Consider the following 25940-nt stretch of genomic DNA (forward strand, 5'->3'; position numbering starts at 1 on the left):
TCAGACTTTTCCAAGAAAGGAGGGATAGGCAGTGTGGTTTTTTTAGTGCAGTTCAACATTTTTAGAATAGTTTTTTGGGGGGAACTGGAGACAGTGGATGTTCTTCCCATTTTCCACATGGATAAGTGGAGCATAGAGATATCAAGTAATAATAATAATAATGTTGGTATTTGTTAAGCGCTTATTATGTGCAGAGCACTGTTCTAAGCGCTGGGGTGGATACAGGGTAATCAGGTTGTCCCACGTGAGGCTCACAGTCTCCATCTCCATTTTACAGATGAGGTAACTGAGGCCCAGAGAAGTGAAGTGACTTGCCCACAGTCACACAGCTGACAAGTGGCAGAGCCAGGATTCAAGTGATCTCTAAGTGATTCTCTAAATCAAGTGACTTAGAGAAGCAGCAAGACATAGTGGGTAGAGCATGGGCCTGGGAGTTGGAAGGTCATGGGTTCTAATCCTGGCCCTGTCACTTGTCTGCTGTGTGACCCAGGGCAAGTCACTCCACTCCTCTGTGACACAGTTACCTCCTCTGTAAAATGGGGATTGAGACCGTGAGCCCCACGTGGGACAGGGGCCCTATCCACAGTGCTTGGTACGTGGTAAATGCTTACTGAATACCATAATTATTATTTACCTGACCTAAATGTAGGTTGGGTTAGAACTCAAGTTTCTGCTCAGTGAGATCCAATATCTCTCCTACTGTGTGGTCTGTAGACTACATGTCTTATAGCTAATATTGTTTAGAGGATTAGGGTAGTATGTGATTGTATAACAGATAAAACCAATGTAAATATCATAAATGGAATCTTAATTTCAGTGAGATCAGAGGTTAGACACATTTCATTATGCACTCTATCAAGATAGGCTCACATTTCTATGTATTAAAACTGTGATTTCAATAAAATGTCTTCAAAATCTCTTGCATTGTTGACACACAAAAATGCTGGGATATTAAACTCTGCTGGTATTTTACATACTTATTTTACTTGATATCAGTAGCTGTTTAATCTCTTTTCTTCAGGCATTTGAATAAATAAATATCTTCTCATATTAAAAATAACAAACATTAATGATTGACATGTTTCTCATATACCATTTCATTAAAAAGATAATATCCTTAGTCTCTTTGCAATAATAAATACCTTTGAGGGATTTAATTTCCAGTACATTTTTCAGGAAAACAGGTGGATTTTCATTTTCATTATACCATATATTTCTGAAATTTATGAGCCACCATTTTATACATTAAATGAAAGCCTATCCTAACAATCAAGATTTTAGCTTACTTATAAAGTTGGTATTTGTTAAGCGCTTACTATGTGCAGAGCACTGTTCTAAGCACTGGGGTAGATACAGAGTAATCAGGTTGTCCCACGTGAGGCTCACAGTTAATCCCCATTTTACAGATGAGGGAACTGAGGCACAGAGAAGTTAAGTAACTTGCCCACAGTCACACAGCTGACACGTGACAGAGCCGGGATTCGAACCCTTGACTAATTAGTGCTTTCATCTCACATAGTGATAAAAAAAAAAGGGTTATATTTCTGTATTAATGTCAGTCTCTCCCTCCAAACTGTAAGCTTGTTTTGGGCAGGGAGTGCGTCTACCAACACTATTGTATTGTACTCTCTCAGACTCTTAGTACACAGTGCTCTGCAGATGGAAAGTGCTCAATGAATGCCATTGATAATGATGCTAAAGCTTCCACTGTTCATGCAAGTGAGAAAAATAATGGTATGGAACACTGCCTAGTCTTTATCCTCAAGAAGCAGTTCTATTCAATCAGAAATTCATAGTAAATGCAGCATTGTCTCGATGAGCTTGCAGTTTTTTATAGACATGAAGACACACAGTTTTCTTTGGCCACTCGCGGGGAAGAGTTGAAATCTTTCCACATATCCTGAACTAGATGACTTGTCACAGTCAGCCAGTTTTAAGAGAGAGTAAATATAGATAGACCTTAACATTCTGAACTTTCAAGAAGGGGGTTATTTTCATAATTATCTGGTCCTTTCAAATTTGGTATATAGAACTAAACCAAAAACTCTTAAAAAGTGCTCTTGTATTTCTTACATGTGTGCAAGTGAGAAAATAGGGAATGATATTTCAAGACTGGATTGAGGAAATGTCATTTGATCGAGGCTTTGAAAGAGTTTGTTTTATGCTTGGTGGTACATTATGTTTTATTGTAACCGATGCCACAGAGTCTTCTAAAAATACTTTTATGAACACCAGGAGAAAATAATGGTATCCAGGATTTCTAATTATTTTTTTAAAAAGGATTATTACTTGTTACATCACTATAAATTCCACAAGTAATTTATTTTCAGCTGCTTCAACTTTCTCCTTTTCTCTGCTCTGCAACACTGCTTCTCCTTCCTTATTGTTCTAATGACCATCCTCTGCACCAACAGTTACAGACTTTTAAAACCCCAGTTCCCCCCTCCTCATCTCACCTCTGATAATTTTGCCAACTACTTTGTTGATAAAATCAAAACCATCAGGTGTGAACTCCCCAAACCTATCTCATTTCCCCCTAACCCTCCAATCATGCTCTCAATCTTGCCCATATTCTCTCTAGAATTGTCCCACTTTTTCTCAAAATCTATTGTGCACGTCTTATCTCATCCCTTTTCACTGTATTTATGAATTTGTGCCCATTCTCTCCTACCTGACTTCCATCTTCAATTGCTCACTCTCCAAAGGAGTTTTTCTCCCTGCTTTCAAAGATTCCCACATATACCTTAGCCTAGAAAAACCCATCCCTCCTCTGCCCCACTTATACCATCCAGTTATCACCCCGTCGACTTCCTTCCATTCCTCTCCAAACTCATCATGCAGGATGCTTACATGGCTGCCTCCAATTCCTGTCCTCTAACTCCCACCTCGACCCTCTACAGTTCACTGAACGTTTTCCCCATATTAAGAAGAAACTCCATTCCATTGGTTTTAAGGTACTCAATCAATTCTCCTCACTACTTATCCTCATTTTTCCCCTACAAAACCCAGCTCTCATGCCTCTCATCTCTCTAGCCAAACTACTTACTGTGCCTTTTTCATCTCTTTTGCCTTTGACCTCTTGTTCACACCTTTCCTTCTGTCAGGGATTTCCACGCCCTTCATATCTGGCAGATTACTGTTCTCCTAATCTTCAAGGCCCTCCTCCCAGAAGTCTTCCCTGATTAATCTTTCATTGCCCTGTCTTATTTTTTTGCTACTGTCATTTCAACAACTCTGTATTGCCAAGCACTTGTGTACTCATACCTCCTTCTCTGTACTAAGTACATATCTTAATTTACTCTGTTGCTTCCCCTAGTCTTAATTTACTTCAGTGTCTGTCTCTTCCTCTAGATTGTAAGCTCATTGTGAGCAGGGAATCTGTTTATTATTATATTGTACTCTCTCAAGCACTTAGTACAGTGCTTTGTACACAGTAAGTGCTCAGTAATTACGACTGAATGAATTGTAAATTCTTGGGGGCAGGGATCATGTCTACTAACACGCCTATGTGCTTAGAAAACTGTTCAAACACTGTGGGTAGGGAAAGTGCCTACAACTTCTGGTATTCTGTACTCTCCAAGTGCTCAGTATAGTGTTCTGCACACAGCACTCAATAAATTTGATTTGCCGATTACTTGAGTAAGCACCAAATAAATATTATTGATTGATTGATGATTCCTGTTCTCAAGAAGCTTACCTTCTAGTGAGAAAGATAAATGTTGACCAATATACAGAAAGGAGGAAAGAGAAAAACCTGTTTATGAACATAAGTTAACAAAAATATTAGGGCATGTAGAATATATGCAAAAAAATTGTGAGAGGTTGGAAGCTCAAAAGTGCCTAGGTAGTACAGAAGTGCTGAGCTGGCAGTTGAAAGGGCTAAAACCCTAGGAGAATAAGAAGAATCAGGGAAGGCCTCATGGAGGAGATGTTATTTCAGAGGGCTTTAAAGATGGAGAGTTCCATTTTCTTTTGGATTTGAAGGGAAAGGGAGTTCCAGGCAGGGGGAAAGTCATAGGCATGGTTTGTAAGCTCGTTGTGGGTAGGGAATGTGTCTGTTATAGTGTACTTTCCCAAGTGCTTAGTACAGTGCTCTGTACTAAGCCCATTAAGTGCTCAATAAATGTGATTGACTAACTTTTGATGGCAGAAGGAACTAGAATTGAGGCACAGATAACATGCTAGTTTGATAGGAGTGAAGAGTGCAAGCTGGGGTCTGTGAGGAAAAGGGAGTGAATAAGAATCAGACATTCCATGGACTGACTGGACGTCTAGAGAGCAACATCATTACCTCTTTCCTTAGCACTTTGGACAGGAATAACTTGTCCACCTAACAACAACAATCATAATAATAATAGTATTTCTTAAGTGCTTACAGTATACCACAGACTGTTCTAAGCACTGGGGTAGATACAAATAAGGCCGTCTGATATAGTCCCTGTCCCACATGGGCCTCAGAGACTAAAGGGGAGGGAGAAACAGATGGGAAACTAGGCACCAAGAAGTTCACTGACTTACCCAACGTCACAGAGCAGGTAAATGGCAGAGCCAGGATTAGACTCCAGGTCCACTGACTCCCAGGCCCATGTCTTTTCCACTAGGCCAGTGGTTGCCCATCAACCTCCGCATCAAGAAAAAACTCCTCACAATTGGCTTTAAAGCACTTAATCATCTTGTACGTTCCTACCTCAACTTGCTGCTCTCCTACTACAAAGTAGGCTGTACATCTTCTCCAGGAAGCCTTCCCTGACTGAGCCCTCCTCTCCTCTTCTCTCACTCCTTTCTGCAGCACTCATTCTTGCTCCTTCATTCATCCTCCCTCCCTTCCCCACAGCACATCTGTATATATCTGTATATATCTGTAATTTATTTATATTAATGTCTTTCTCCCCCTCTAGACTATGAGCTCATTGTGTCTGAAGTTATACTGTACTCTCCCAAGTGCTTAGTACAGTGCATTGCGCACAGCAGATGGTCAATAAATAAGATTGATTAAATGAATGAATGACTGCAACAGCCAGTATGGTGCTTTGCCACTATGGAGCGTGCCCTTTCCCATATGAACCATCAATAAATTTTTGTTCATTCTCTCTCTGTCTTTCTCTGTCTCCCTCTTTTTCTCTCTTTCTCACACTTTTTCTTGCACACGTACACCATTGTCTTTCCTCCTCTCCCCGTCCCTTCTTATTAAATAGTAGGATTAGCTCTTTGCACACCAACTGCTCAAAGCCTTCATTTTCCTTGACAATTCAGCATAAGAGTTTCCACCATGAAAAATTATGAAAACTGCCTCTCAACTCAATAATCGAATGGCAGTAAAATGATTATGAACATAATCTCCCTCCCTTCCTCCCTCCTTTTCTGCATTTCCAATAAGACTCAACTCTATTTGTGAAAGAGGACAGTTTGGTGTCTTTCCATCTGCCTTAAACCTCACCCTCCTTTGTCTATATTTATCCATGCTACTGGGTGATTTGGAAAGGAAACGTTGCTGCCAAAATTGTGGGTTTCTCTTTGAATCCAGAGATTCTTTTGAAGGGGATATAGTCGCTAATAGTATCTCTGTCTATGGAGTCACTTCTGACCTCATTGTGCACTAGTAAACTTCCCACGAAGACACTTGGCAGGAATTAGATCCTCCAAAACTTTCACTGTTCCAGATAATGACTTCAGGGGAGAAACCTTTTCCAAAGCAATAGTAATCAGTCCGTGTCAAATAAGCTGTTTTGCCATTTGCTACATAAAATTTCCATGTTAAATTTGTATTTGCATGTGGATTTTTCCTTTTTGCTTAGTAGAAATATGACCATCACATCGGTCCAGGCGCTTCTCATATCCTGACGTGACTACTATAGTCAGCCCTTTCTCTGATATCCCTACCTCTAGTGTCTCTCCTCTTCAGTCCATATTTCACTTTAGTTCTTGGATCCCTTATCAAGACCACTGTTCTGCACCCATTGTCCCACACCTCAAAAAACCTCCAAAAATTTCCCATTCTCTGCTGCACCAAGCAGAAACTCTCAAGTGTCTAGTACAGTGTTCTGCACATAGTAAGCCCTCAATAAATGCCACTGATAATGACATATACCTGCAGAGGCTTTCTGTGGACAAGATTGTGAAACAGCAGCTTTTATCTGGGTGTTCCATCTACATTTCCCCAATCAGGCGAAAGGCCATTTGGGGTACAACTGCGATGGACACTATACTGTGATGATAATCCTGCTGCCAGAGTATCAGTTTCCTCAGTTCACCTTTAGCAGTGTTTCTTGGGCTCATTGCAAAGCTGGAGTATTAAAAGCAATAGCATTTATTAAGCCCCTACTGTGAACAGAGGCAAGGTGATTTGGTATCAATCGAGCGATCATTTTCATTGAAGGCTTACTGTGTGCAATGCTCTGTACTGAGTGCTTGGGAGAGTACACTATAGTACATTTAGTAAACATGTACCCTGTCCACAGTGAGTTTACCCCAAATAAACCAGGAGCTTTTTTATCTAAGGCGGGTGGTTCACTACTTCCTTGATGAACTTCAGTTTTTCTTGGTTACACTCTGGTCCCTCAGTGCAAGGTTTCCCTGGAGGAGGTCAGATTAGCTATCCAAATCCTAAAATTCCATTTTCCTGCTTTTATTTTTACACCTTTTATCTGTTATTCCCCTGCTGGCTCACTCCTTCCCCTTTTACCAGATCCTTTTCTGATTGGATCTCCTTTGTTACTCCCTCACTTATAGCTATTGCAAACTACCTTTTGTGGATTTGATTTTCTTCCTTTTCTTTGGCTTGAAGCTGCCTGATAACGTGAATGTTTACCTCTGTAGAAGGTGTCTCAGGACATTCTATGGCATCTTAAATAACAGCCCTTGAAATAAGGTCGAGTCCATCGACATGCCAATTCCTGGTTGTGGGAACCAACTTTTAAACTGTTTGTTGTCCTTCAAATTGATAGTAGTAGTAATTATATTTATTAAATGTTTATTGTATGCAGAGCACTGTACTAAACACTAGGAAAGAATGCATATGGGAGACAGAGGACCTGGATTTTAATCCCAGATCTGGCATTTGACTGCTGTGTGACTTTAGGGAAGTCATTTCACTTCTCTGTGGCTCGGTTACCTCATCTCTAAATGGGGATTAAGACAGTGAGTCCCATATAGGACAGGAACTGTGTCCAACTTAATTAACTTGCATTTACCCCAGTGATTAAGTCAGTGCATGGAACATAGTAAATGCTTAACAAATACCATAACAAAAAATTGGGTACAGCCCCTGTCCTGTAGGGGACTTACACTCTAAAAACTGGTGTCTTCCTTTGCCTGCAAAGCTTCTGTCTTTCTGTTCCCATGATCAATATCTTTTCTCTTCATATACTCCAATTATGGGTCAACCTGAGGTGACCATCATAAGTATCAATAAAATCAGTGTATACCTCAATTTCTGTAGTCACTGTTAAATGGCATATTGGAAACCCAAATAATGGTGATTTTTTTAAAAACCTCTAGTGATGAATAAAAAGTTAAAAAAAAAAAGGGTAAGGAAAAAAAATCCCCAAATATTTACATCTTGAAAAATATTCCTCAACAGATTGACAATGCCCTACAGCTGATACATATGTTTAGTTATCCACAAGAGATAAAAGGCAAAGGATGAGATGACTAAATTTCCAAGAAGTGGAATTCCGTGGAGCTGGATTCAGCTTAGCTTAGTAGATAGAGCTTGGATCTAGGAGTCAGAAAGACCTGGGTTCTAATCCTAGCTCAGTCACATGTCTGCTGTGTGACCTTGAGCGAAGTGACTTCTCTGTACCTCAGTTACCTCATCTGTAAAACAGGGATTAAGAGTATGTACCCCATGTAAGACAATAGGGTCTGTGTCCAACTTAATTAACTTGTATCTACCCCAGCACTTAGAATAGTGCTTGGATCATAGCAAATGTTTAACAAGTACCATAATTATAGTTATTAATAATAATAATGGATTTAATTTGGCTTCTTATAGTTATAATGCTATTGAGTTAAAGTCTTATCCTGGTGTAATTTTTTTTAAGATGAGGGCCTCTCTTTTATAACTAATACCATGGACATCCTAAATTGAGCTCTTTTTGTCTTGGAAGACTTTTCATTGTTAAAATTTTCTTCAATCAATCATGTTGATTCAGCGCTTGTATGCAGAGCACTATACTAAGTGCTCAGGAGAGTACAATATAAAAAAGTTCTTTAACCATTTTTGGAATTCTCAATGGAATGGTAGTGGTCTGTGGCTTTATGGATGTGTGCCTCATTTTAACAGTGGACATCTGTTTGGGGTTTGTGGCACATCACTGTGAAAAGGCTTCACCTGGGAAACCAAATACACAACCAAGTATTTTCATTGCTAACTCATTACTTAAAGCAGTCAAAGAATTCTACCTAGGTAGTACACTGCCCACCTTGGAGCAGAGAGAGCTAAAGAGATAGGAAATGGAATAAAAAAAGGACAGCATGGTCTTTCAAAGACTGAAAGGCAAAGTGTAGCATATGGAAGGTCAATAAGTCTGTTATCGCGTCCAACCTCTAAATTACTGTGAATTCCTGTTGTCACGGACGTCTAGATTCTGCTGCTGCTATGGAAGTCTTCGTCGGTGCCTTCAACCTGCAGTGCCTGGGAGATCGGGATCAGTGGTTCTATGATGGATTTTGGCACATTTTGCATTATTACAAGTTAATCAGGCAGAATCCTTCAGGATGATCTGATAAATGAGTGTTTCATGGTAGCTGCCAAGTGATTAGATTCATAGTTTAAATTACAAGATCACCCGACCTTCTGCCCAGTGGACAACACTGGGGAAGAAGAAGGTGAGATTTTCTGTGATCCTCCGTAGGAGGAAGGGACAGACTCAAGCTGATGGTGGGTACGTAGATGAGGGGGGAGGGCTGGGCACGCGGGGAGTGGACCATCCACTAGAGGCCTGCAAGTATGGTTTCCTCTGAAACTGAAGTGGCTCCATCCTGGCTTTCCTTCGGAATCCCCTGGCACCCGGCGTTGCCACTCTCCAGGGGACAGGGTGGAGGCGGAGGGGCTGTTTGGAAGAGGGGGGATGTGTGAGTGAGCGGTGCCCACCACTGGACCTGTGGACAGAGAGGCCACTCCAGCAGGGGAAGGGGCAAGGTCTATCACGCCACTCGTCAGCCCAGGCTCTGGAGTGGCAGTCGAAGTGGGGTTGCCCTTTTCCGTACCCTCACAGCAGGAAAGGGGAGCAGCATGGCCTAGTAGAAAGAGCACAGGCCTGGGAGTCAGAAGACCTGGGTTCTATTCCTGGCTCTGCTACTTGTCTACTGAGTCACTTAACTTATCTGGGCCTCAGTTTTCTCATCTGTAAAATGGAGATTCTCTGCATGCTCTCCCTTCTACTTAGACTGTGAGCCCAGTGTGGGACAAGGACTTGATTAACTTGCATCTACCCCAGTGCTTAGAACAGTGCTTGATGCATAGTCACCGCATAACAGCAATGATAATAATGTACTGTGATGAAGTCATTTGGAAAACTGTCCTAAGAAACATCCTGCAATGAGGAGGTATTGTGCATAAAGTCCTCCATGTACAAGGAACAATATTCCAAATACAGATTCATCAGATAACTGTGTGGTTATAAATAGCTTTAACTGTTGTGAAGCAAATTAGATTGCAGCAGCATTAGATAGATGCTTCCACTCTGAGAGAGGGAGAAGGGTATTTCTTCTTTTACTCTGGCTGCAGTTTTTGAGAGAAACATTTAAAGAATAGAAGTAATGGAGGAATTTTCCTCAATTTTTCAGCTCTAAACTAATAGCTCCACCTGAGCACTATGGAACTATGGTGATAAGTACAATGGAAGCACATGGCTAGGTTTATTTTTGGACATGTATTAATATGGATAAAATTGAAAATCGATAGATACTAAGAGGGAGGCCAAGCAGAAAAGCAGAAGGGTATTACCTTTTATTCTTCTAAAAGTCAAGTTAGGACATGTCTTGATTTGTATTCCTTGCCAAAGTCCTTTTGGGCAAGGAAAGCATCACTGGGCCAAATATGCTGATCTGTGTGTGCATTCTTCTGCATTTTTTGGTTTTACTTTATTTGATTACTCCCTTCCATTCTCCCTAGTGCTTTCCCTTCTTTTTACCCTTTTGGACATTGGGCAGAAACCTGAAGGGCACAGAGATTTTTAGCAGGATGTGGTGTTTAAATGTGAATAGTGTTACAGTTTTTGGGTTCACAGCCTAAATCTCCGGCATGTAGGGCTAGAGGCGAAAGGTGGGGTATGGAAAGAAAATGCAGGCAGTGCTTGTTGGATTTATGATATAATTGATTCTTGATCTGAATCAATAGGTGAAGCATTTTAAGTAAAAATTGTTTTTCTCATGGTGGAAGAATTATGAACCAATGTCAGATACTCTGTTACCAAGATTAACCAGAATTTGCATACTCAATTATAGATGAGTGATATGACTACAGTAATGAGTTTGTATTGACTCTCCTGTCTCCTAACATCTCACTCATGCTGTTCCCTCATCCTTGAACTGCCTTACTTCCAAATCTGCCAGATCTCAACTTTCCCCCCTTCAAAATGCTCCAAAAACTTCAGTTCTTCCAAGATTATTAGATAATTAGATAAGCAGCATGGCCTAGTGGAAAGACCACAGGCCTAGGATTTAGATGGCTTGGGTTCCAATTCCGGCTCAACCACTTGCTGGGGAACTTGAGCAAGTCGCTTAACTTCCCTGACCCTCAGTTTCCTCATCTGCAAAATGGGGATCAAATATCTGTTTTCCACTTACTTTACAATGCGAGCCCATTGAGGGATGGCGTTTGAGTCCCACCTGATTATCCTTTATCATCCCCAGCACTTAGTACATTGCTTTGTATATAGTAAGCACTTAAATACCATAATAATGAAAAGTTATTATTAATTCACAACTCAGTCACATCAACCATACAACAATTACTCTATTTTACAGATAGGAAATAGAGGCATAGAGCAGACATGTGACAGAGCCAGAATTAGAAGTCAAGTCCTCTGTCGCCTAGCCCCTGCTCTCTCTCCACTAGGGAATGTTGCTTCCCTAACATCCACCCTTAGTTCTTATGTATTTCATTTTAATCTTCAGCACTTATGTACATATTCATATTTCTATGTATTTGTCAATTTATACATTCAATTATTTGTCAACCATCTCATACTTCACTCTGCTGCCAAAATCATTTTTCTAAAAAAAATGTTCAGTCTGTTTCCCCACTACCCAAAAACCTCAAGTGGTTTTTCATCCACCTGCATATCAAACAGAAACTCATACCACTGGCTTTAAAACACTCAATCACTTGCTCTGTCCTCCCCCAAGTGCTGAGTACAGTTCTTTGTATTCAGTAAGCAGTCAATAAATATGATTGAATGAATGAATCTCCTCTCTCATTTTGTGATTTCCTACTGGAACTCAGCACTCTCATTTTACTCCTCTAACACCAACCGACTGTACCTGGATCTTATCTATCTTCTCACCAACTCCTTGATCAGTCTTCTGCTGGTCTGCAGCTCTCTTCCTCTTCATATCTGACAGACTATCACTTTCCCCACCTTCAAAGCCTTATTCATATCTCCTCCAAGAGGACTTCCCCGACCAAGCCCTCATTTGTCTTACCCCTCTCCCTTCTGTGTCACCCATTTACTTGGATTTTTACCCTTTAAGCACTAGTATTCACCCCACGCTCATGTACGTATCTGGAATTTATTTTAACGTCTGTCTCCCACTCTAGACTGTAAGCCCTATGTGAGCAGGGAACATGTCTACCAACTCTGTTAATATATACTCTCTCAAACACTTAGTACAAAGCTCTGCATACAGTAAATGCTCACTAAGTATAATTGGTCACTGCATCCCAAAATAATAATAATAATAACAATAATGTTGATGGCATTTGTTAAACACTTTTTGCAAAACACTATACTTAGGGCATGGATACAGTATTATCAGGTCAAAAACAGTCCCTGTCCCACATGGGTTTCACACTCTAAGTAAGAGGGAGAACAGGTATCGATTCTCCATTTTACAGATGAAGAAACTGAAGCATAGCTAAATTAAGTGATTTGCTCAGGATCACATAGCAGACAAATGGTGGAGCCAGAATTAGAACCCAGGTCTTCTGACTCCCAGGGTTGTGCTCTTTCTCTAGGCCATGTTGCTTCCTGCACTACTTCCTGCTATATATCTATTCTTTCTCTTGGTTCCACTATTTGTAAATAAATTTAGTCTGTGTACTTCCCCCATTGGCTCATAAGCTTCTTGTGGGCAGAGAATGTGTGTTTTGCTTCAGTTATACAAGTGCTTAGAACACAGTATAGTCCTTTTGTAGGTGCTCAATAAATACTTTTGGTTAAGTCAAAGAGATTTTACAGTGTACCTGAATTTTCCTTCATGAAATGTAAAATGGGCATGTGGACCATCCCTGGTGAGACCACATGGCAATCGGACAATCCAGCAACTCCCCCCGTCCTCTTTAAGCTTTCTCTCACTTTCTCCTCCAACACAGCTTTTCAAATAGTTTTTCTTTTTCCTCTTTGGATCCCAAAATGTCCCCCTCACCCTGCCTCCCCTGCCCCTCCACCCCCGCTGCCAACTGCAACTACCACTCTGGAGCTAGTGCCAGAAAGCTAGTGTTGTAAAGTCAAAACTGATGTGTTGCAAATCTTAAACCCATTTTAAATGAAGAAACATTATAAGTATCTTTCTTCATAACTTAAAACATCTGAAGTCAAAGAAAGCCTGTATAGTATTGCAATTTGCTTCTTAAGTTAGCAACTGTCAGATTTGTTTGTAGCCTATTTTATCCATACCCAATCCTTCAGAAAAATGAGGAAAGTAAATATATTTCCCCTCTTAAAGTGAAGCAATTTAATTGTTGTAAGAAACCCAATGGTCGATTACTCCACTGGTATTCACTTAGTAAAATTGCACCTTTCTCCCAGAGGCAGTTTTTCTGTTTATCCAGAACCATATTGAGAATTATTTTATTATTTATCTTGCAAATGGATGGAGATAAAAGTATGGTATTTGTTAAGCGCTTACTATTTGCCAGGCACTTTATTAAGCACTGGGGTGGATACAAGCAAATCGGGTTGGACACAATCCCTGTCATACGTGGGGCTTAAGTCTCAATCCCCATTTTACATTTGCGGTAACTGAAGCCCATAAAAGTGAAGTGATTTGCCCATGGTCACACAGCAGACAAGTGGTGGAGCTGCGACTAGAAACAAGGTCCTTTGACTCTCAGGCCCCTGCTCTATCCCCTAATCCATGCTGCTTTTAATTCTTTTGGTCTCACTTATAAATGAAATAATATGCACCCTTCCTCCTTTGAAAGGAAGATAGCCAAAGTTTCCCTGGAGGAAGCACTCTATCTAAAAATAGGGGAATAGGTGGCAGAGTTTTCTGTCCCAGTGATTCATTGCGTGGCTATGGGTGAGTCACTTAACCTCTCAGTTTAGCCATCCTCTAAATGGAAATACAGTAAAACCTCAACTAATCACCTCTAATGCATGGACCCAAAGCTTCTAAACTGGCATTTATCCAGTCTCAATTTGACTTGCCTGCTTTTTTCAAATTCATGGCTTCAGAGACCATGGGGTGGGAAGAATGAAGGGGAAACCCCAAAGAGAGTCCCTTGAAAAATCCCCTCTAATCATCGGAGCACTGATGCCAGGGAACCTTCTGCCTCTCCTTTACACTTGGGTGTGACCCTTTATAGTACTTGATATTCATACCATCCTCAGCTCTGCAGTACTTATGCACATACCTGCAATTTTTTTACATTAATGACTGCTTCCCCCTCTGTGTACACAAAAGCTTAGTACACTGAGTTTCCCACATTAGACACTCACTTATACCCTTGATTGACTGACCTCAGAGTCTTTGGGGCATTCATCCAGAACCTGCTGAATTCTGAGCACTGGTCTAGGGGCACAGACACAAGAGAAGATGTGAATGATTTGGAACATTGAGGGAAGCTGACAGAGACTGAGACCAAAACATCCGAGAATCTCCATAAATCTCCAGGATTTACAAGAGTCTGTTCAAAGCTGGGATGGTCTTGTCCCTACCACACTGCTGGGGTGAAGCACTATTCCTACAGGAGAGGCAAGCAGGCAGAACTTGAGGCTTAAATTTCCGAACAACTCAAGAGAGCATGATTTCTGGGTTTACCCCATGTCCAGGGAGCTTCTTTCCTATTGTTCAATACCACGAAATTGAAACCTGCCTCTCCTTTGGGAAAGGTATGGCCACTCTTACCCGAGGACTGTTTACCTAGAGTGCGAAGATCTTGAGAGGACCACCCTTGCCCCATTGCCGTCTTAGCTACTTATTTTAATCTTCTCAAATTGGACTGTTTTATCGATTAATAATTGAGTTTATTCAGCATCAACTATGTGCAAAGCATTGGACTTTTCCAAACTTTTGGTAAAGTACCACAAAAGTAAAAGGAATTCCCTGTTCTCAAGAAGTTTACTTTGTTCTTATTATTATTTGTAATACATTGAATCTGTTCATGCCTGCTCTTTTAGTTAACAGAGAATCATTTGATTTCCTTGGCTTTTCACTTGAAAATACAATTAGTACTCCTGGTGTAACCAGTGCCATTTTCCCAAGTCATTTCCTTAAAGGCCGTTTCATTATATAACTACAGAATCTGGTATTGCTATCCACGACCAACAAGGTCCGTGTTGGAAGAAAGAAAGGAGGTTTTCCTTGCAGTTTCTCTGCAGAGCTTCTTGTCAGTATAGTAGTGAGTATCCCTGCCTGTCACATGTGAGATCGGAGTTCAATTCCCCAGTGGGGAGGCATCTTCTTGTAGAGAAGCAGAGTGGTCTAGTGGATAGAGCAAACAAAAACAAAAACTCCTCATTATTGGCTTCAGAGCTCTCCATCACTTGCCCCTTCCTACCTCACCTCCCTTCTCGCCTTCTACATCCCAGCCCACACACTCCACTCCTCTAGTGCTAACCTTCTCACTGTGCCTCCTTCTCGCCTGACCCGCCGTTGACCCTGGCCTATGTCCTACCTCTGGCCTGGAATGCCCTCCCTCCTCAAATTTGCCCAACAATTACACTTCTTCCTTTCAAAGCCCTACTGAAGTCTCACCTTCTCCAAGAGACCTTTTCAGACTAAGCCCCCCTTTTCCTCAGCTTCCCCTCCCTTCTGCATCGCCCTGACTCACTCCCTTTGCTCTATGCCCTCTCCCTGCCCCACAGTACTTGTGTATATCTATACATGTCTATAATTCAATGTATTTATATTTATGCCTGTTTACTTGTTCTGATGTGCGTATACCTCTAATTCTATTTATATATATATTGTTGCCTGATTACTTGTTTTGATGCCTGTCTCGCCCTTCTACACTGTAAACCCAGTGTGGGCAGGGATTTTCTCTCTTTACTGCTGAATTGTACTTTCCAATCACTTAGTACAGTCCTCTGCACACAGTAACTGCTCAATAAATACGATGGAATGAATGAATGAATGAATGAATAAATAGAGCATGGGCCTGGGAGCCAGAAGGACCTGGACTTTAATCCTGGCTTTGCCCCTTGTCCACTGTGTGACCTTGGACAAGTCACTTAACTTCTGTGGGCCTCAGTTACCTCATCTGTAAAATGGAGATTAAGGCAGTGAACCCCTTGTGGGCAGCGTGGCTCAGTGGAAAGAGCCCGGGCTTGGGAGTCAGTGGTCATGTGTTCGAATCCTGGCTCTGCCACTTAGCAGTTGTATGACTGTGGGCCAGTCACTTAACTTCTCTGTGCCTCAGTTCCCTCATCTGTAAAATGGGGATTAACTGTGAGCCTCATGTGGGACAACCTGATTACCCTGTATCTACCCCTGTGCTCTGCACATAGTAAGCGCTTAACAAATACCAACATTATTATGTGGGACAAGGACTGTGTCCAACCTGATTTGCTTGTAACCATCCTAGTGTGCTTAGTACACTGCTTGGCACATAAGTGCTTAATAAATGCCACAATTATTAATTATTATTAATTAGTGGTTACTTCTTAGGATAGATATTTATTCGTCATTGCCCCTGGCCTGTGAGTGTAAAGAAAATGAATGAATGCCAAAAAAGTACATGATAGGAGTATGTGTCATTATGCTACAACCACAACAGTAATCTGGGCAACACACGTAAAGGCCAGTATATCTGGCCTGGGGCAGATCAATGGGAATTGCATTTTCACAGTTTCATGGGCCTTCGAATTTCTAGCTACAGTCATGGGGCTGGAGGCAGGAGTTTCTGACTAATTCTACCTGCCTGGACTTTGTGTATTTTTCTGGGTGTTTGTTTATACCAGCAAAGTAAATGTATGTTTTTGCTTTCCGTCTTTGTACTGCTCTCTAGATTCTGTAAACAGTATTTTTATAGTAAGTACTCCTGAAACCATTTAAGACAATTGAGAATTGTCAGATAAGTGAAAAGAAATATTGTTGCTATCATAATGTTCACTCGGAATATTAATTCACAGTATTTGAAACTCAAACATTTAATATTATAAGGCTCAGAAATATTTCACATTCTTGAAATGAGAAGGCTCTTTTACAACAGTATCATGCTTTTTCCAGGTAATTTTGGTAGTTAATCCAAGCTGAAAGAGGCCTTAAAAAGTTACCACATCCAGGCAGATGCTAAAATTACCTAAGACAGATGATTAGCTATTCTTTTTCTGAAGGCCTTTGGGAATAGACACTCCACAATAAATTGTACTGGAAGAGATCCATGCATTAATAAGACAAAGTCCCTTTAATATCTGAAAAGAATGTAATTGACTTGATGCAATCTTAAACTCATTCCTGAATGCTCATTTACAAGCGTACAATTGCCGAGAACAAAATCATTCAAGGAACATCCTGTGTCTGGAGTTAAAATTATCAAATGAAAAGCAATCCTGCAATTATTTCAAATAAAAGAAGTGCTTTTTATTACTCTGTTTTATATATGCATTGAGCTATTTTGAAAAAAAAATTGCTGAATATGAAATAAAGCTTAGAATTTTTCTTTTTAATTACCAGCTCTTGATAATTTATCATTTTGTTAGCTAACCTAATCATTGTCCAAATTATGTCCAAAACAAAACTCCTCACTTTCCCACCCAAATCCTGGCATCCCCCTTGGTTTTTGCATCAATGTAAACATCATCACCATCCTCCCTGTCCTGCAAGTCCCATAACCTTGGCCTTATCATCACCTTATCTCTCTCATTCAATCCACATATTTATTGTCATCACATCCTGTCAGTTCAGCCTTCACAACCTGACCAAAATATGCCCTTTTCTCTCCATCCAAACAGCAACCTTGTTAATCTAAGCACTTATCTCATCCCGCCTTGATTACTGCATCAGCCTCCTTGTTGACATACATACCTCCCGTCTCTTCCCACTTCAGTCCAAACTTAACTATGTTGCCCGGATCATTTTTCTACAGAACCATTCAATCCACGTTTTCCCACTCCTCAAATCCTTCCAGGGGTTGCCCATCCACCTCTGCATCAAATGGAAACTCCTTACCACCGGCTTTAAAGCACTCCATCACCTTGCCCACGCCTACCTTACTTTGCTGATTTCCTACTTACAACTCAGCACCCCCCCCCAACACTTTGCTCCTTTAATGTCCTGTTAAATGTTCTAGTATCAAGCTATAATTCTATTCTAGATCGTAGTGTATTAACGCTTGTATATAGTACAGAGCCCCGCCCACAGGTGTTCAATAAATAACATAATTTGATTTGGTTCAGGAGAGGCTGCAGAATTTTGTTTTCTGAAATGGCTCTGGCACTGGGATAACTTTTTGCATTAGGAACAGCTTTGTTTACAGTAGAGGTGCTAATCAACACTCTCCCATTCCAAACAGCCTGAGCATGCCTCACCATCCAGCCTACAGAGTTAAATGACCTGACTTCAAGCATAATACAAAATGCTTGCTTGTTAGTAAGCAGTGGATCATGAACTTGTTTCAGCTTGTACTTGAGGCAGAGGTCTTTGCTGATATTATTTCCTTCCTTTTTTGAATTTTACTAATCTTTTGAAGAGCCTGGCATCCACTAGTCGTCAAAATGTTCTTTGCAGCCTTACTGTTGGTGGGTCCCGGGGAAAGACCTTGGCCCTAAGAATCTCTGCAAGTAGGGGAACGCCTCTGGAGCCATATTGTCAGGAGGGAACATTTCTGACTGGAGAACTGCCCCTCAAGCTGTAAGGTGGGAACGTGCCTGCCAACTCTGAGAAGCAGCGTGGCCTAGCAGATAGAGCATGATCCTGGAAGTCAAAAGGACCTGGGTTCAGATCCTGCCTCTGCCACTTGTCTGTTGTGTGACCTTGGGAAAGTCACTTCATTGCTCTGTGCCTCAGTTTTCTCATCTGTACAATGGGGATTAAGACTGTAAGCCCTATATGGGACATGGACTATGCCCAACCCGATTAATTTATGTCTTACCCCAACACTTAGAACAGTGCCTGGCACATAGTAAGAGCTTAACAAATACCTTAAAAAAAAAGCTCTGCTCTCTTTTCCCCAGCACATAATATAGTGCTCTGCACACAGTAGGCATTCAATAAATACCATTAATTGATTAATAATAGTAATAATTATATTAGTAGCAATATTTGTAAAGTGCTTATTATGGACCAAGCACTGCCAAACACTGAGGTGATTTCAAGATAATCAGAATGGACCCAATCTTCACTTGTGTATCCTGTGATGACATACTAAGTAAAGTACCTTTGTGATTGACTTTTTGATGTTGTATGGGCTCTGGATGGGGAGGGGTGAGAGACTTGACTTGGCCCCACGGCCAGGCCCTCCCCTGGTTGTCTCTTGTTTGTCCCTGTGGCTCACTGCCAACAGGACCTAATGGGAAAGGGCACAAACCTGGGAGTCAGAGGATCTGGGTTCTAATCCAGTCTCTGCCACGTGTCTAATGTGTGGCCTTGAGCAAGTCACTTCACTTCTTTGTGCCTCAGTTATCTCATCTGTAAAATGGAGATTCAGTACCTGTTCTCTCTCCCCTTTAGACTGTGCGCCCCATGTGGGATAGGGACCCTTCCCAACTTGTTTGTCTTGTACCTATCCCAGTGCTTAGTAGAGTGCTTAGTGCTAGCATCGTAGTTCCCTTCTCTGAGAATGTCTGCTTCCCACCACTCATTACCACTTCTTTCTACCATCATTATCAATGTAGTATTTAAGTACTTACTATGTGCTAAGCACTGGGATAGATACAAGACAGGTCAGAAGCAATCCCTGATCACATAGGACAAGGCGGTGAAGAACATATTTTGAATCCTCATTTTACAGGTGAGAAAGAGAAGATAAGTGATTTGCCCAAGGTCACATAACTGGCAGGGGGCAGAGCTGAGATTAGAACCCAGGTCCCCTGACTCCCAGTCCCAATCTCTATTCACTAGGCCACACTGCTTCTTGAAAAGCCTACTCTTCAAGAAGCCTGCCTCAGTAAGCCTACTCGCCATTCCTGTTAAATGAATTTTTTTTATCTGCAGTTCTGAACCCTATTATCTTTTTGGTTTGTGGCTCTTGATATCCCTGACCTAGTGAGTTCCACGGGGGGATCAGGCCCATCTGGATTCCTGAACAAAGAGTGCTGCATCCACCATAGCAGCTGCCCGCTGAGTACGTTGCTGAAGCATAGTGCTGGTGGTCAGGGCGGTCATTGGTCATAAGTTATCCCACACATTAAAAAGACATTGACTTGAATTTCACAATGTGGCTCAGCTGCACCTGCTTACTGACTCATAAAGCCAGGATCTCAAAGGAAACACCCCTGACAAGGGAGTAGAGACTATGACTGATGCTGCATAAAGCTCTAACAGTGTAATCAATTACTTCATGCAGTTTCTCAATCCTGAAGTCTCAGGGCTATCTAGCAATATATCAGTGATATTTATTGAGTACTTGCGGTGTGCCAAGCACTGGCTTGGGAGGATTCAATGCAACAGAGTTGGTAGACACTTCCCTGCCCACAAGGAGTTTCTGGTCTAGAGGGACTGAGCGTCATCTGTCATAATAATAATGATGGTATTTGTTAAGCGCTTACTATTTGCCAAGCACTGTTCTAAGTGCTGGGGTAGATACAAGGTAACAAAGTTGTCCCATGTGGGGCTCACAGTCTCTATCACCCTTTAACAGATGAGGTAACTAAGGCAGAGAGAAGTCAAGTGGCTTGCCCAGGGTCAAACAGCAGAAAAGTGGTGGAAGAGAGATTAGAACCCACGACCTCTGTCTCCCAAGCCCGGGCTCTTTCTGTATCTTGTTAGCATTGATTTTTGTCAACTTCCTCACCAGTGGTCGGATCAAAACTCATCTCTGATTTTTTTTTAAATTCCTAAAGAATGCATGAGTTGGAGATTATCTCCTATCCCACTTTAAAACACTGAATCATTTTCGTTCTAAGTTCTGAAGATTTGCAATAATTTCTGGAAACGTTTCAATACTCTGCTATGCATACATCACTATACAGCATTTTTCACAAGTCTGCTGATGAATTGAATATAGTTTCTCATGATAACATCCAGCTTTTCATCTCCTTATTATCCATACTGAAATTTTGAGACTACGTGGATTTAATCAGTTCTATGCTGAAGTACAAACACTGGAAACAGATGAAATATATTAAGAGTAATTATGGAGATATCAAGATTTGAACTTTGAATATCCAGATGTAATAAAGCTAGTGATGCTTAAATACTATGGGTAGCTAAGGGTAAGTGTCTGTGAATTCATCCATCACAGGCTGTTAGTGGTGCTTAATAAATACCAAATATTTATTCAGTGACTGCTGAATAAATACTGAATATCTTGTGGTAAAAAAAATCAAAGACTTAAAACAAACTTTTTACAAAAGAGTGTAAAGTTGGATATCAGAGAGATCCTCTGTGGAATGTCAACTTCCCTTTTCAGGAGTCTTTTGGCTTTATCCTTTGATTTTCTGTTAATTTTCTATTTTGTACCCTATTTTAGGTGGCGATTATAGCAGGAAATTTTGAGCTGGCTGAGTATATCAAGAATCACAAGGAAACAGATATTGGTAAGTTCAATATTTTAAAAACCATGGTGGCTTTGAATCAGAATTCAGAACAGTAAGGTTTGCCTGTAGGAAATAAACTGTATAGTAGCCTATTTAAAATAGAACAATGCTGCCGTATTTTCGGTCCCTGCCCCTATTTTTCCTGTCATATGATGAGCAGAGACTATCAGGACATTTGGCCTCTGGAGTCAGGTGGATGATTGATGAGGGGGTAAACCAGGCAGCAGGCCTAGGGAATAGGTTGGGATTGTATAGCTCATGTTTATAAACCTATTTTAGAAGCCTGTTGAACAGAGCCCCATTCTCCTATTCTCCCCCTGGCTCTTCTGCTGCTGAGACCAGTATCTCACTGATCCTCTGCCACTCCTCCCCCAAATTCTCCCTGGCCAATTTTCTCCATGTCCCTTCTGCTTCTCTTCAGAGGGCATGGCAGGATGATTGATGATTGGTAAGAAACCCATCATTTATGCACAGGCTTTTTAAATTAAACAACCATCTTTTTACCTTAATGTAGTAGATTTCAGGAGAGGAAAAATTTTCATAGATACACACATTTGTTTTACTATCACTTAAACATTTTGAAAAGCATAACTTGATCGATTTAACATTTTAGATGTAGTACACAGGACAGGGAATCTTAAATTTGTTACGGGTTTTTTCTCAAAGGCATCATTTCTCTAATGAATGTGAACCAACGTTGCCATGAGACTTCTCTCCGCACCTCCCTGTGATTATGTACACTAAATGTTTGGCCAGAAATCTAGTAATATGGCATGGCATGTGTGGGTCTGGGAAAGTCACGTGATTGTTGTTCTGTGCTCTAGGCTGTTCATTCATAAGATGGCGACAGTAATGCTCACTCTGCATGTTATGGCTATGGATGACTTGAAGTTTGTAAAGTGATTTAGAAAATGAAACACCAGTGACTTACTGATTCTCTTCCTGTCGTGAGAATATAATAAAATGGGATAGATTGGAATTCAGATGTGAAAACGGTTTTCGTTTAAAATGACTAAGGGATTTATTAGCTGTGAGGTACTTAAAGCACAGATTTCATTATTCTATTTACAGGTGTAATTGATTCATCCACAGCTAAAGAGATAGCCCTGGTTCAGGCCCAGGTTAAAGCTCTGCTGGTTTAGATTGGTGGTAGCTTAGGGAAAGAGCAGTGCCAGGGCTAGAGAAGCAGCATGGCTTAGTAGAAAGAGCATGTGCTTGGGATTGAGAGGTCATGGGTTCTAATCCCACCTCTGCCACTTGTCAGCTGTGTGAACTTGGGCCAGGCACTTAACTCCTCTGTGCCACAGTTACCTCATCTGTAAAATGGGGATGAAGACTGTGAGCCCCACATGGGACAACATGTTTACCTTGTATCTACCCCAGTGCTTAGAACAGTGCTTGGCACAGTAAACGCTTAACAAATACCAACATTATTATTATTGTTACTCCTGAGCTGGCATGAGTGTTGTCCTCCATTCAAAAGTGTTCCTGGCCTCTGCCTCTAGATTATACACTCATCTTAGGCAGGGAGTGTGTTTACCAACTCTGTTGCGTCGTATTCTCCGAAGCGCTTAGTACAGTGCTCTGCACACAGTATGTATTCAATAAATACCACTGATTGATTGATTGCTAGTGTGCTTTGTTCCATAGGATTTAAAGTCCATTCTAACTCACTCTAGTTTACTCAAGATGATGTTTTTCCTACCACAATAGAACCTTCTGAAGTAAATGGCTCTCTGTGGCTCGCTGGATTCACAAAATTGATTAGATGTTCCTGATTTTCTTACCCAGAAGTGCTCAATAAATAATACTGACTGAGTCTGCAACTTGTAATTCAGAAGCCATATCTGGCTCTTCTTGGAAGCAAATTGGGCTGTCTGGATGGGGTGAAATTTGGGGGTGGAGGTGAAGCATTTAAAAACCCTGCCCAGGACCTTGGGCAGAGGGGAGCCCTGGACAAAGACCTCACAAAATATTGAACTGCTACTGGGCACAGCATCACCACTGCCAATCTACTCAAAAGCCAAGGGAGAATGCTTGCCCACCCTGGAGGCTTAGCTTGGCTTGGCTGCTTTTTAGAGCTGACAGGGAAGGAGGGAGGTTGGGAGAGCTGTGACAAGGGGCAGCAGTATTCAGTCATTCATATTTATTGAGTGCTTAATGTATGCTGAGTATTGTACTAAGTACAATATATAATATATGATAAGTACCTTACTGTTATATGAGTACAATATAACAGTATTCATTCAATTGTATTTATTGAGCGCTTACTGTGTGCAGAGCGCCATACTAAGTGTTTAATAGCAGACACATTCTCTGCCCAGGTATTAGACACCCAACAGGCAGCCCCTGTAAGCTCTCCCCTTACTGCTGCACCCAGGCAGCACAGCTAAAACCTGTCACTGACCATAAATTGGGAAGCAGTGTGGCCTAATGGTTAGAGCTTGGGCCTGGGAGTTGGAAGGACATGAGTTCGAATCCCTGGCCCTGCCACTTGCTTGGTGTGTGACATTGTGTAAGTCATTTCAGTTCTCTAGGCCTCAGTTTCCTCATCTGAAAAATGGGGATTAAATCTGTGTCCCAAGTGGGACATGGACTGTGTCCAACCTAATTGGTTTGTATCTACCCCAGCGCTTTGTACAGTGAGTGACACATAGTAAGTGCTTAACAAATACCATTGAAAAAAACAAAGCTAACCAAAAAAACAGTGCTTCAGAGCTGAAGAGAATGGGATCCATCTATTCCCAGAGATCTCCCTGCAGCCCTTGTCCAGGAGGTTGAGGGGCTCCTCTGCTCCACTGGTCGATCAGATGTTAAAGGAGGGACTGTGCTACTAGTGCCTGAGTCCAGCTGTGTGGATACTGCCTTCTTGCACCGGGAGAGGGAGGGTGCTAAGAGTAACCAATTCTAGTGCCAGTCCATTGTGCCCCTTCTTCCTTCCCCTTCTCTTCCTTCTTTCCCTTCCTTTTATCTCACTTTCTTTCCCCTCCCTTCCTGTCCTATTCCTTCCTTTTCCCTCCTCTTCTCTCCTTTTTCCTTACCTTTTCTTACCTTCTCTCCTTTCTACTGGCATCAACTGCTGCTGCTATGAAGCACTTGTATGATGCAGTAGTGTTATCACATTATGCCATGTGCAGCTTGATGTAATGTCATCACATATTACGTGGGGGACTTATAAAACCGAGTAGCCCTGGGCCCTAGAAAAATAGGTTCATTCCCGCTCGGTTGCTTCCAAGTGTGCATAGGGAGGGAGAAAGGGAGGGAGGAAACCGTGGGAAAGCATCGGGTACTTCTGTTAGTCAGTAATCTAAGGAACTCAGTTAATGATTTTAGTCTTCTAGACTGAATGCAGGATATGATTATAACCTGCCTAGCCAGTTTATGCTCTATTAGTCAAAGAATTTAAAGGTAGAAACAAAGCCACTAGGTCTCCCTCCTTGCTTTCTTCTCAGTTGATTGTTATTCTATCTCTCTTCCGACTCTCTGAAACAAAAAGGCAGTCAGATCTGAGTGTTCTTTTTAGTTTAGCTCTCCTGCCTAAATATATATGACCTTTTCCCCTTCCATATGTAGAATCATCTTTGTTTTCAAAACCATGGATTATCAATCAGTACTATTTATTGAGTGTCACCCGTGTGCTGGGCATTTTGCTAAGCATTTGTGAGTATGCAGTAGAGGAATATATGATTTTTATGCTTGTTTTTAAATATAAACAAAAGGAATAATACATTTTGACTGCCAGGTATTCTTTGTAGTAATAGTCACCAATCCTATAAATATGATTGTTTCAAGAGTGAGGCCAAGCTATGGAAGTAATGCAAATATTCAGGCCATTCAATTAATTGATCGATACATATATTTACTGAGCACCACATGTGTGCTGAGGACGTCATCAAGCACTTAGGAGAGTCCAATGGAATTACTTTCCAAGCGCCAGTACAGTGCTCTGCACACAGTAAGTGCTCAGTAAATATGATTGAATGTGTGAATGAATGAATGATTCTTCGAGGGGTTTTCAACCTAGAGGGGTGAGCAGTTAAAAAAGAATATTATAGATAGGTGTCAGTAGAGTATATAAGATATGTACATAAGTTCTGGGAATTTGTGATCATGAGAATGTTTGTGCTTAGGTTTCATGATAGTTCTGATGTAGGAACTAGGGGATATCAAGTTGGGAGGTTAGGTATTGAATGAGAAAGACCACGTGGAAAAGATGTAATTCTAAAAGTGCTTTAAAGATGGAAACTGTTCTATGGTCTGTCATATATAAAATGGGAGGGAATTTCAGAAAGGAAAGAGGGCTTGATCAAGAGTTTGGCAGCTGAAGAGATGAGAATGGAGTTTAGCTTGAGTGGAATGAAGATTCTGAACTAGGGTGTATTAGGAGAAGAGAATGGGCAAGTAAGAGAGAGAAACCTTATTGAGTGCCTTAAAATCCATTATCAGAAGGATGATATAGAGAGGAATGGGCAATCACTGGAGATTTGTGTGTAATGGGGAGCATTTTTGAAAAGCAGTCTAGGCAACAGATTGAGGTATGCATTGGAGATGGGAGAAGCTGAGGACAGTAATCAAGCTGGGCTATATCAAGTGCCAGGACCAGCATGGTGACTACTTGGATGGGGAAGGGATAGATTCTGGAAGTGAAGAACCAATATTTGGTGATGGACTGAATGTAGGTGTTCAAATAAATGGAGGAGACAAGGATAATGCCATGTTTGAGTTAGGGGAAGAATGGTGGTGATGTTGATCATGATGGGAACTTTAAGAGGAGAAGAGGGGGTCTATGGGGGTACTGAAGAGTTCATTTTTAGGCATATTGAGCTGAGGTGGTGGTGGGACATGCAGGTAGAG

General features: G+C 41.3%; 1 protein-coding gene across 3 annotated transcripts in view; it reads left to right on the plus strand.

Moving 5' to 3' along the window:
- The window catches only part of SHANK2 (SH3 and multiple ankyrin repeat domains 2), a 717042-nt gene that overhangs the window by 197638 nt on the left and 493464 nt on the right, over positions 1 to 25940 (plus strand). For all 3 annotated transcript variants that reach the window (XM_039911444.1, XM_039911445.1, XM_039911446.1), the window contains one exon: positions 21020 to 21086. In XM_039911444.1, coding sequence (XP_039767378.1) covers positions 21020 to 21086 — 67 coding nt within the window. The remainder of the gene's footprint in view (positions 1 to 21019; positions 21087 to 25940) is intronic.

Source organism: Ornithorhynchus anatinus, chromosome 3, assembly GCF_004115215.2.
Source record: "Ornithorhynchus anatinus isolate Pmale09 chromosome 3, mOrnAna1.pri.v4, whole genome shotgun sequence".
Lineage (NCBI taxonomy): Eukaryota > Metazoa > Chordata > Mammalia > Monotremata > Ornithorhynchidae > Ornithorhynchus > Ornithorhynchus anatinus.